This window comes from Lissotriton helveticus, chromosome 5_1 (genome assembly GCF_964261635.1).
Source record: "Lissotriton helveticus chromosome 5_1, aLisHel1.1, whole genome shotgun sequence".
Taxonomy (NCBI): domain Eukaryota; kingdom Metazoa; phylum Chordata; class Amphibia; order Caudata; family Salamandridae; genus Lissotriton; species Lissotriton helveticus.
The window spans coordinates 1297951891-1297964816 of NC_136065.1; the positions used below are offsets into that span (position 1 = coordinate 1297951891).

The 12926-nt window shown below is 41.6% G+C and overlaps 1 protein-coding gene across 2 annotated transcripts in view; it reads right to left on the bottom strand.

Annotated features, from left to right (window-relative positions):
- CD53 (CD53 molecule) overlaps positions 1-12926 on the bottom strand; it is a 269108-nt gene that overhangs the window by 63993 nt on the left and 192189 nt on the right. For both annotated transcript variants that reach the window (XM_078644132.1, XM_078644131.1), the window contains exon 4: positions 4720-4794. In XM_078644132.1, coding sequence (XP_078500258.1) covers positions 4720-4794 — 75 coding nt within the window. The remainder of the gene's footprint in view (positions 1-4719; positions 4795-12926) is intronic.

Sequence of the window (12926 nt, forward strand, 5' to 3'; positions counted from 1 at the left end):
TCACCAGAAAGGAGACAAGCTTCCGGGGACCGGTTTCTGCCATTACAGGCGTCGTCAGCCCGGCTTGCTTGAATCCTGATGGAGCAGTGAGCAAGGTACTCATGTCTGAGTATACCCTTCCACGCTTATGGTGGACAAAATGATTTACCGAGGCACAAGATGGCTGCCAACACTTCCTGGTTTGGAGTGTTGACAGACAGTGGCAGCCAATCAGCATGCCTTTCACAGGAAAGCAGCATGCTCATTGGCTGTCAACACTTCTAACCAGGAAGTATTGGCATTCATCTTGTGCTAGGTAGACCGAGGCACAAAAGAAGCAGAAAAACAAACGTGTAGAATGCAAAAAGGGGACAGGGTAGAAACAACCTGACCCGCTAGGGCTGCTCAGGTGGTCCCACAAGGATATTAACATATTTAAACGTTATCCGCTAATAGAATTAGCATTTAAAAAACCTTGCGAATTCAGTGAAAAAACCATAGGTTTCAGGCCTTATATAGTTAGGAATTAGCATATAAAAAACCTTTGAAATTCACTGAAAAAACCATAGGTTTCAGGCCTTAAATAGTTAGGAATTAGCATTTTAAAAACCATTGAAATTGCTCCTATATAGTTAGTTGGACTAACTATATTTCGCGCACCCGCATCAGTGATGTCATTTGAGATGTCATCAGTGATGTCACTGACCATGTCATGAATGATGTAATATGTGACATCATCAGCAGTGGATTGTGGGTGCGCGAAATATAGTTAGTCCAACTAACTATATAGGAGCAATTTCAATGGTTTTTTAAATGCTAATTCCAAACTATATAATGCATGAAACCTATGGTGTTTTCAGTGAATTTCAAAGGTTTTTTATATGCTAATTCCTAACTATATAAGGCCTGAAACCTATGGTTTTTTCAGTAAATATATATATATATCAAAACAAAACAAAACCCTTTCAGGCATAGAGTGACACATAAATTATGCAAAAAAGAAGGTGAAAACTCTGGGTAGTTCTCAAGTTTCGGTGGAAAGCAGCTCCTGTTAGGGCACTCTCAACACCAGCGACACTCTAGATCTGCTCACCTCATATGTATATATATATATAAAGTCTGGAAGCTAAAACTTGTTTAATGAGCCAGGTCATCTCGGCCACTAAAAAACAGGAGAGACGTGTTTCGGCAGTTACGCTGCCTTTCGCAACCTGAAGTGTGCATTGTTAGTGCTTGTATTTAACCATTAGGGCAACAATAGACATAAACAATATACTTAAACAATATACTTCTCCTTGCAGCAGGATAATACACCAATGGGAACATATTTCCGCATTTAAAACACTCCTATAGCTCTTCAGTTATACAGCAACAACTATTATACTATAAATGAGTGCTCTTTAAAACAACATCCAGTCAATGCCACTGAGTTGATATTCTTGTATTTAATTAATAAAGTTTGTTTTGTTTCAGAATCCTATTTAACATCTAGATGGTACACGTAAAGACTGGACTGGAATCTAACTCAAGTCCTCTGCTGCTCCACAAAGATCTAAAATTACACACTCTAAGCCACATGTTTAAAAACAATCTTTAAGTACAGTAATGTCCCCTTCCATACTTCTCCAGTGATTCGTGTCACATAAATAATGTCTTGGTCATTGAGGGTTACTCGGCCCTCGTAAATATCATGCTTTGCATTCAAAGTCCTATGTAAATGCTTCCCACTGGAATATTTGCAAAGGCGACAACTTTAAACTTAACTTAAATTCCATACTAAGTACATTAAATGTGCCAATTTGGTGTAAGCTAATGTTAACATGTTTTAGGGCGTGAACACACATACTTTAGCACTGGTTAGCAGTGGTAAGGTGCACAGAGTCCTAAGGGCAACAAAAAGGAGGTCAGCAAAAATGGAGGAGTAAGGGAAAACATTTGGGGAAGACCACCCTAAGGCCAACAGGTCTAACACTGGTCCATTCTTCATGTGGGTTTTGTGGGGGTACTGATTCCAGGGTGAGCTGTCCTTCAGTTTGGTGGTGAATTTTAGGATGTTTTAGCTATAATAATGCCAACAATACAAACATAAGAGATATCTGCTGCTAAATGTGGAGGGGACAGCTTTTTGAGGTGGCACTGTACATTGTAAAAACATAAATACAGAGCCCCAAATGTTTTCTAAGGGTCCCATTGCTGAATGCCAAGGTTGCCATTACCTTTGTTATTCACTACCCTACACTTGCTTTGACTTTATCTTATTCTTCAAAGTATTTGTTCGATCCACACATCTGTCCTCATCGTTTTCCTACCTCTCTTTCTCCATCTTTCTTCCCTTTCTGTTTTTCTCTCTTGCTCTGAAACATCTGTTATTAAAAAATGAGCCCCAATCTCCTAAAATGAGTACAGGTGCCTACCACAGACACACTAAGTGGTGGGTACGGCTGGGTAAGCATACCTCACATAGAGAGCACAGGCTACCAAAACAGTTGGATCTATATGAAAATGTGCTGCACATGGAATATAACTTCTGGTAGAGTGGGCTGCCATTGGAGTTAGTTTGTTCGATCATTGGGTAAAGGAATTTCTAAACTGAACAAAGGCAACATTGTTTTACGTGTAGCTTACAAAAGTGTGAGGCTTCTCCCTAAATCAGGAGTGTAAGGCTGTGTACTTCTTGGCCCTTGGCTTTGTAACCCACTTCACAATATCCGCACCCATGCTGGATGTTTTCTAAAACATGGCAAAGATGGCACTCACTTTGTGTCCCATGCCTTGACCAATTATCGGTCTGACAAGTTTCAGCACTGTTTTCTGCAGTCGCTTGGGTCTCCCGCCACTCAATGCACCTGCCTCATAACATTAGATGTTGCTTATTCAACTCTGTGTTTCTAGTTACATCAATTTTTCACAATGGTGAAAGTCTGAGATGGTGTTGCTATGACTGGAATGTACCTGCATGCTACACAATCGCTGCAGTAGTAGACTTTTAACTCACTAACTTTTAACTCAAACTGCTTAATGATCGGTTCAACATTGTTCAATATTTTACTTGATATATTTAAGCCTTTTAGGGATTTAAAATTACCCCCAGCGTTTTATATTTTCTTTACTGATGTCGCCTACGTAAGTTTTGAATGCAGAAATGTTCTTTCTGTCTTCTTTTACTGATATTTTAGGACATTGTATGGTGTTGGGTTATAGCTGAAGTGTTCACGCTCACACAGCAGACACAGGCCACTTATGTATAGTCGGCTAGTGCTGGCTCTCCATGTACCTAAGGACCCTATTTACATGAATGCCTGCAAAAAAACTATTCTAGCAGGCCCCTTAGACAAAGGCAGAAAAGAGCAATTTTGAAAGTGTGTACTTTGCGTTATGACATGCCCAAGAGTTTCTCACTTATTTACACACTCCTATCAGAAGGTTTCAAGGACTATATTGAGAATTTTCAGAATGAGACTATAGAAGAAATGCAAGCTGTTTTGAGAGCCATAAACACACTACCGGTGACCTCAGGTGACTGTGAAAGGGGTTTCTGCAACATGAACCTGATAGCATCACCAATACAAAACTTGGTAGTGTATGTCTTTCTTCACTAATGTTCATAGATCTCATGAGTCCTCCTTTGCCTCCTTGAATTCCATTGCCATATGCCAACAGGTGGCTGGCTGCTCATCACCATGTGGATAATACTTATTCTAGGAAGGTAGATCCTACTGCCCATCACAACAATAATACCTTATACATGGGAGTTGTATTAAGTGTTAGGGATTCAATTATTTAAAAGGTCTCCATATTACTCATTTCTTATGGTTAAACATCCTGCTACAATACAGCATTGTCTGGTTTATAATGACTGAACTAATATAAGTGCAGAATATCCAGTCATAACTGTATCTTTCATAGGGAATATTATTTACCATGCCCAGAATACCAAATACAGTGTGCAACTTACATTTGTTTAGAATGGTCACAGTGCTACAACTGTCATTGTATATAATGGTGGTATGTGTTTAGGTTAATATAGTTTATAGTTTTGATATTTACATTTGCAGTTTTTAGTTTTGTTAAAGCAATGCATGAGCTGTGCTTTTTTCCTAATGCCATGTTTGCATGCCTAGTTTGTAGAACTAGTCTACTGTAGTTAGTCAGGCACCAAACTTCATAAACATATGGCTGTTCCTTTCTTCAGACAGGGAGCTCAAGTCACAGGTTAAGTACTGATCAGTTCTCATTTGTTAAATCTTGTAATGCTCTCGAATGTACTCATTATAGACCTGCAAACCATATGTGTGAGGTCTTAAGGGCTGATATAATTCCTTGTGATGACGCTCCCTGTGATGCCCCAGACAATGTCATGTGCCAAGATGCTGCTTATATACTTGCTAACTTGGTTAGTCCTCTCCAAGGCCCAGCGCATACTATTTGATGAGGCCCCAGGGACCTCCACGCAATGGCCAGCTCTATTATGGTGTCCCGGGCATCCAACCCTGAGAGCCTGGGCAAGGAAGTGTTATGCACACCTACTTTACAGAAAGTTGTTCTAGAATTCCAGCAATTATATTTTTTTTAAAGTCAAAACAACTATCAAACTGTACCTCAAAAATCCTTTTACAAAGCAGTGAAGCATTTTCCGTCAATGACAGCGGAAGACTCATTTTCTGTTTGCACGTTAGGTAATCATTGCAAGAGCTTCCTCCAAACCTTGCACAACTAATGGTCAAATATTTCAACACTCACCTGTGGCTCATAGATGAAGAGGCATACAGCCAGTATTACCTCTGCTAAGAGGATGATCAGGAGCAAGATAAAGAACTAAGAGGAAACAAAGAGAACATTTGTTTAGAAGTAGATAAGACTCAGACCAATATATTCTGGGTTTTCAATGACTAAGATACAGTGATGACAAAATATCTTGGCTACATTTCATGATACAAGATGCTGAATTCAAACATGATGCCCAAGAAAACATGAGTGCTTAGACACATTAGGAGTGTGTTCAAAGATGGCAATGCAAAAATTCCACTTGATAAATCCCTCCTATGACAGAGCTTGTGTTTTTCTTGCTATTTAATTTAAACTGTTTGGTACGGGGATTAGTTCGGTTGAAACAAGCTTTTTTATCTTGAGTGGACTGCACACAACCAATAAAGAAGAAAGCAAAACGATATTTATTTTTCGATGGACTCCCTGGAATGTTAAGATGGTTTGGATCACAGAGTTTCTTGTTGACTTTAGAGCAGATTCACAGGCTTGTGCCTGTGCCATTGATACACTTTATATGAGATTGAAATAATACTTCTGAGCCTATGTATGAAATTTCTACAAAACAATTAATTTATATTATTTTACTGGGTACTGCTGACCCTAAATCAGCAGATTGTTTGCAGATTTAATAGTTTATGGCTGTGTTCCAATTCCAAAGTTCCCTCTCATTTACCTTTCACAACTGGACATTATTTTTCCAAATAGAGCAATCCCTTCGAATCCAGATCCATTAAATGTTTACTGTTTGAGTGTTTTCCATACCCAAATTTGCGCACTTATTCTGGCTTTTTGGGAACTAAGAGCCTCAAAAAAAGAGATTGGTTATCCTGAGGTAGTAAGGTATCACCCCAAATTATCAATACCACCAGGATCGGTAATGTACCATTTGGAATAAAGAATTACTGGAATTGAGTTTAAACTCATAAATTTCTCTGAATTCTGGACCTTTTTTCAAGAACATGTTCAATGAGATTTGGCGGTCCCTGTAAATAGTCTAAGTGGGACCATGACACTCCTCTAAGAAAAGGAAGATTACATCAGAAATCCATACAACTGCACCTAATTCTCATGGTAATTACCATCCAGAGATTTTACCATTTTTCCAACTTGAGACATGTACAGTGGAGGTTGAACCACCTAGAGCAGTGCTTTCCCAAATATTTCAGAACAGTGACCCATTTTTTTTATAACAAATAACTTTCACAACCCACGTAGATTTAATGGGTGCAAGGTGGGGCGATTGTTTAGTGTCATAACAGCAATTGTTCATACATTTTCAACCATGCGCATGCCCTTCAGTATTGGATTGTGGCAAAGAGAATCCTCTACCCATACAAGTGAAAGATGGTGAACTGTACTGGAGTCTGGAACAGTTTTCAGAGTTGGGTGCAGTAAAATTACCAGGCCTCTAGAACATCTTGGTGTATATATATATATATATATATATATATATATATATATATATATATTAGGCTCAAAATTCCTTCGGCAACAAAAGAATCGACCGCACTCCACTGGTGGAAGTCAAAGACCGGATTTATTACTCCGTCAATTCACAACAGGACGCGTTTCGGCGTCACGCCTTCTTCTTACTGTTATGGCACACATTAGAATACAAACATTTTGAATTTCGTGACATCATTTCCAGATAATTCATAAACACAAATAATGCACTCATCGTGCCTATATTATGTGGCGGCCATCTTAGAGTGTGTTTTATATGTGCAATCCCAAATGCAGGGACAAATAACATTATTCAGCCATAAATCAGCTATCACTGTATGATTACCAAATATTTACAATGCCAATGTTCTAAATCATTAGAATACGGACATTTAAATCAAGTATAAAATTTCGTATCATCATTTCTTGATAATTTCATTGAAATAGATGATGCACTAAGCATAAAGGATTCATGTGTCGGCCATCTTACATGTGTCAGTACTTTCCTAAGCACAGGAACCAAAATCTGATTAAGCCGTGAATCGGCAATATTTGCCATCTGAATATTTACAATATATATACAGTTCATACTGGGTTTCATTTTGTTACCAATTGGTTATATTGCAACATTTTATTACATTCAATTCATGTAATGTCCTCAATTCATTCTTAGAAAAGAAGGTTTTTTAGAAAAAACTATTATTGTCAATAAAAATGATTATTGTCAATAAAAAAATAAAGCCTTGGATAGGCACTAACCTAATTCCTGAATACTAGCCTCAGATCATGAACTACAGATTGATTATTATAAAGAGACAAAAGAATGGCTAACCTAGATGTATTGATAATTCCTCTTCCATATTGAAGCCTACTGGTGTCTTAGTTTGTAGGTCAATAATGAACCTGGATTCTAGCCTGCGTAATTGTAATTCTCTGTCCCCCCTGCGATCTTTGATGGCAATGTGATCAAGACAGAAGAAACGGAGGAGGTTGCGATTACTCTGATGTTTTACGGCAAAGTGCCTCGCTACTGGATAATTCGGGTTGTTGTGTTCAATGGCTCTGGCATGTTCCAATACTCTCCTTTTCACGGGATGTATAGTACTGCCTATATAGTGCAGTTTGCAAGGACATTCTAGACAGTATACACAAAAGGGAGTAGTGCAAGTCATGAATTTGTTGATCTTTCTGTTTAAGGTACTGCCAGGGATTTCATAATGAGTGACCTTGGGACTGTTCTTACATGCTTTACATCGATGACATGGAAAAAACCCTGTGAGGTTACCTAATCTGGGAGTTCTGGAAACTGGATCAAACTGACTATGTACAAATAAGTCTCTCAACGAACGATTACGTCAGTATGTTATCTGTGGAAATTCGAAGATTTCAGTACAGATAGTACAGTCTAATTTGAGGATATGCCAATTCTGTGAGAGAACTTGCTGGATGCTTTTAGAATCTTGAGAAAAAGTCGTAATGAAACGAATAGTGCTTTTCGTGACTGTTTCTTGTTTCTTTCTGACTTTTAAAAGACATATTCTAGGGATTTTCTAGACTTTCTCCAAAGCTTTCACTAAGACCTGGTCTGAGTAACCCCTTATTTTGAATCTTGCTAGAGAATCAGATGCTGCTGTCTCAAAATCCTGTTTTATGGTACAATTTCTTTTCAAACGCAGCAATTCCCCATAGGGAATGCTGTTGTTAAGAGGTTTAGGATGACAGCTGGTTGCCTCCAAAATGGAGTTACCAGCTGTAGTTTTACGAAATAAAGAAGTGCAAATCTTCCCTTCCCTGATTGTAACCTTCAAATCCAGAAAGTCAACCTCAGTGCCACTGATTTGTCCACTGAAGTGTAAATTCAAATTGTTGTTATTTAGGTGTTTGATGTACATTTCTGCCTGAGCCTTAGTACCCTTCCAGAAAATAAAAAGATCATCGATATATCGATGCCAACCGATAATTGATTGGACCCATTGTTGTTTGTCATCGGCCCAGGCCACCTGCTTCTCCCACCAGCCGACGAATAAATTTGCCCAGCTGGGGGCGAAGCAGGTTCGCATCGCCGTCCTTCTGATCTGTCTGAAATATTGTTTCTGGAATAAGAAGATGTTGTTAGTCAAGCAGAAGGTAACAAATTCAGTCAACATCTCATTATGTAATGCAAACTTCAACGATCGACTTTTAAGAAAGTATTGTACTGCCTGGATGCCTTATATATATATATTCCTCCAACACTCGTTTGCGTGGAAACCCAAGCCACAGACTTGTGAGCAATGAACGGACGCTCCGAAACGTGTAGAGTGGTATTGTTTGAGTAAATAAATATTCACACTTTAAGAAGTTCTGGGCCGTGGTGTGTTGTTTTTTGGATTTAAACAGCACGTATGTTTAAATATACATACATACATATATATATGTATATATATATATATATATACACACATATATATACATATATATATTAGCAAAAGCTCTCGAGCTTTGAGAGGGAAACACGACGCTGCTTCACACCATCCAGCATTGTTTAGCCTCGCTGTTACTTGGTTGCAAACCCCTTTGGTTTCTTTGTAGCGGTCCGACGCGTTTCGAGGCTTGGAACGCCCCGTAATCATGGAAGCTCAATTAAGGACATGACGGCCATGTGCAGTGTTCGTATTTATTGGTTTTCTTCCTCGAACACTAACGCCTTCGGTGGGTGTGTTTTGCCAGCTGCCGCCTGGCATGCTGGTATCTGAAGTCCCTGTAGCACACAGCAAACGTTAATACCTTGAGTAGGCTCAGTTCCTTAATTGTTGATAGCGCTGTATACATCTGCCTTGAGTAGGACAAAGAGTTGTTGGCATCCAAGTGTCATCTCCCTTGAGGTAGCGTGCATTGTGGAAATGAAGGTTCGTTTCCAAAGCCGTTTCTCATTCGACTTTGCAGTCTTAGGAGTAACTGGTTCGCCTCTCCACGGCCGAGGCAGCCGTGTAATTTATAGTTTAGCAAAAGCTCTCGAGCTTTGAGAGGGAAACACGACGCTGCTTCACACCATCCAGCATTGTTTAGCCTCGCTGTTACTTGGTTGCAAACCCCTTTGGTTTCTTTGTAGCGGTCCGACGCGTTTCGAGGCTTGGAACGCCCCGTAATCATGGAAGCTCAATTAAGGACATGACGGCCATGTGCAGTGTTCGTATTTATTGGTTTTCTTCCTCGAACACTAACGCCTTGGGTGGGTGTGTTTTCCCAGCTGCCGCCTGGCATGCTGGTATCTGAAGTCCCTGTAGCACACAGCAAACGTTAATACCTTGAGTAGGCTCAGTTCCTTAATTGTTGATAGCGCTGTATACATCTGCCTTGAGTAGGACAAAGAGTTGTTGGCATCCAAGTGTCATCTCCCTTGAGGTAGCGTGCATTGTGGAAATGAAGGTTCGTTTCCAAAGCCGTTTCTCATTCGACTTTGCAGTCTTAGGAGTAACTGGTTCGCCTCTCCACGGCCGAGGCAGCCGTGTAATTTATAGTTTAGCAAAAGCTCTCGAGCTTTGAGAGGGAAACACGACGCTGCTTCACACCATCCAGCATTGTTTAGCCTCGCTGTTACTTGGTTGCAAACCCCTTTGGTTTCTTTGTAGCGGTCCGACGCGTTTCGAGGCTTGGAACGCCCCGTAATCATGGAAGCTCAATTAAGGACATGACGGCCATGTGCAGTGTTCGTATTTATTGGTTTTCTTCCTCGAACACTAACGCCTTGGGTGGGTGTGTTTTCCCAGCTGCCGCCTGGCATGCTGGTATCTGAAGTCCCTGTAGCACACAGCAAACGTTAATACCTTGAGTAGGCTCAGTTCCTTAATTGTTGATAGCGCTGTATACATCTGCCTTGAGTAGGACAAAGAGTTGTTGGCATCCAAGTGTCATCTCCCTTGAGGTAGCGTGCATTGTGGAAATGAAGGTTCGTTTCCAAAGCCGTTTCTCATTCGACTTTGCAGTCTTAGGAGTAACTGGTTCGCCTCTCCACGGCCGAGGCAGCCGTGTAATTTATAGTTTAGCAAAAGCTCTCGAGCTTTGAGAGGGAAACACGACGCTGCTTCACACCATCCAGCATTGTTTAGCCTCGCTGTTACTTGGTTGCAAACCCCTTTGGTTTCTTTGTAGCGGTCCGACGCGTTTCGAGGCTTGGAACGCCCCGTAATCATGGAAGCTCAATTAAGGACATGACGGCCATGTGCAGTGTTCGTATTTATTGGTTTTCTTCCTCGAACACTAACGCCTTGGGTGGGTGTGTTTTCCCAGCTGCCGCCTGGCATGCTGGTATCTGAAGTCCCTGTAGCACACAGCAAACGTTAATACCTTGAGTAGGCTCAGTTCCTTAATTGTTGATAGCGCTGTATACATCTGCCTTGAGTAGGACAAAGAGTTGTTGGCATCCAAGTGTCATCTCCCTTGAGGTAGCGTGCATTGTGGAAATGAAGGTTCGTTTCCAAAGCCGTTTCTCATTCGACTTTGCAGTCTTAGGAGTAACTGGTTCGCCTCTCCACGGCCGAGGCAGCCGTGTAATTTATAGTTTAGCAACAGCTCTCCAGCTTTGAGAGGGAAACACGACGCTGCTTCACACCATCCAGCATTGTTTAGCCTCGCTGTTACTTGGTTGCAAACCCCTTTGGTTTCTTTGTAGCGGTCCGACGCGTTTCGAGGCTTGGAACGCCCCGTAATCATGGAAGCTCAATTAAGGACATGACGGCCATGTGCAGTGTTCGTATTTATTGGTTTTCTTCCTCGAACACTAACGCCTTGGGTGGGTGTGTTTTCCCAGCTGCCGCCTGGCATGCTGGTATCTGAAGTCCCTGTAGCACACAGCAAACGTTAATACCTTGAGTAGGCTCAGTTCCTTAATTGTTGATAGCGCTGTATACATCTGCCTTGAGTAGGACAAAGAGTTGTTGGCATCCAAGTGTCATCTCCCTTGAGGTAGCGTGCATTGTGGAAATGAAGGTTCGTTTCCAAAGCCGTTTCTCATTCGACTTTGCAGTCTTAGGAGTAACTGGTTCGCCTCTCCACGGCCGAGGCAGCCGTGTAATTTATAGTTTAGCAAAAGCTCTCGAGCTTTGAGAGGGAAACACGACGCTGCTTCACACCATCCAGCATTGTTTAGCCTCGCTGTTACTTGGTTGCAAACCCCTTTGGTTTCTTTGTAGCGGTCCGACGCGTTTCGAGGCTTGGAACGCCCCGTAATCATGGAAGCTCAATTAAGGACATGACGGCCATGTGCAGTGTTCGTATTTATTGGTTTTCTTCCTCGAACACTAACGCCTTGGGTGGGTGTGTTTTCCCAGCTGCCGCCTGGCATGCTGGTATCTGAAGTCCCTGTAGCACACAGCAAACGTTAATACCTTGAGTAGGCTCAGTTCCTTAATTGTTGATAGCGCTGTATACATCTGCCTTGAGTAGGACAAAGAGTTGTTGGCATCCAAGTGTCATCTCCCTTGAGGTAGCGTGCATTGTGGAAATGAAGGTTCGTTTCCAAAGCCGTTTCTCATTCGACTTTGCAGTCTTAGGAGTAACTGGTTCGCCTCTCCACGGCCGAGGCAGCCGTGTAATTTATAGTTTAGCAAAAGCTCTCGAGCTTTGAGAGGGAAACACGACGCTGCTTCACACCATCCAGCATTGTTTAGCCTCGCTGTTACTTGGTTGCAAACCCCTTTGGTTTCTTTGTAGCGGTCCGACGCGTTTCGAGGCTTGGAACGCCCCGTAATCATGGAAGCTCAATTAAGGACATGACGGCCATGTGCAGTGTTCGTATTTATTGGTTTTCTTCCTCGAACACTAACGCCTTGGGTGGGTGTGTTTTCCCAGCTGCCGCCTGGCATGCTGGTATCTGAAGTCCCTGTAGCACACAGCAAACGTTAATACCTTGAGTAGGCTCAGTTCCTTAATTGTTGATAGCGCTGTATACATCTGCCTTGAGTAGGACAAAGAGTTGTTGGCATCCAAGTGTCATCTCCCTTGAGGTAGCGTGCATTGTGGAAATGAAGGTTCGTTTCCAAAGCCGTTTCTCATTCGACTTTGCAGTCTTAGGAGTAACTGGTTCGCCTCTCCACGGCCGAGGCAGCCGTGTAATTTATAGTTTAGCAAAAGCTCTCGAGCTTTGAGAGGGAAACACGACGCTGCTTCACACCATCCAGCATTGTTTAGCCTCGCTGTTACTTGGTTGCAAACCCCTTTGACTACTCCTAAGACTGCAAAGTCGAATGAGAAACGGCTTTGGAAACGAACCTTCATTTCCACAATGCACGCTACCTCAAGGGAGATGACACTTGGATGCCAACAACTCTTTGTCCTACTCAAGGCAGATGTATACAGCGCTATCAACAATTAAGGAACTGAGCCTACTCAAGGTATTAACGTTTGCTGTGTGCTACAGGGACTTCAGATACCAGCATGCCAGGCGGCAGCTGGGAAAACACACCCACCCAAGGCGTTAGTGTTCGAGGAAGAAAACCAATAAATACGAACACTGCACATGGCCGTCATGTCCTTAATTGAGCTTCCATGATTACGGGGCGTTCCAAGCCTCGAAACGCGTCGGACCGCTACAAAGAAACCAAAGGGGTTTGCAACCAAGTAACAGCGAGGCTAAACAATGCTGGATGGTGTGAAGCAGCGTCGTGTTTCTCTCTCAAAGCTCGAGAGCTTTTGCTAAACTATACATATATATATATATATATATATATATATATATATATATATATACATATATATAT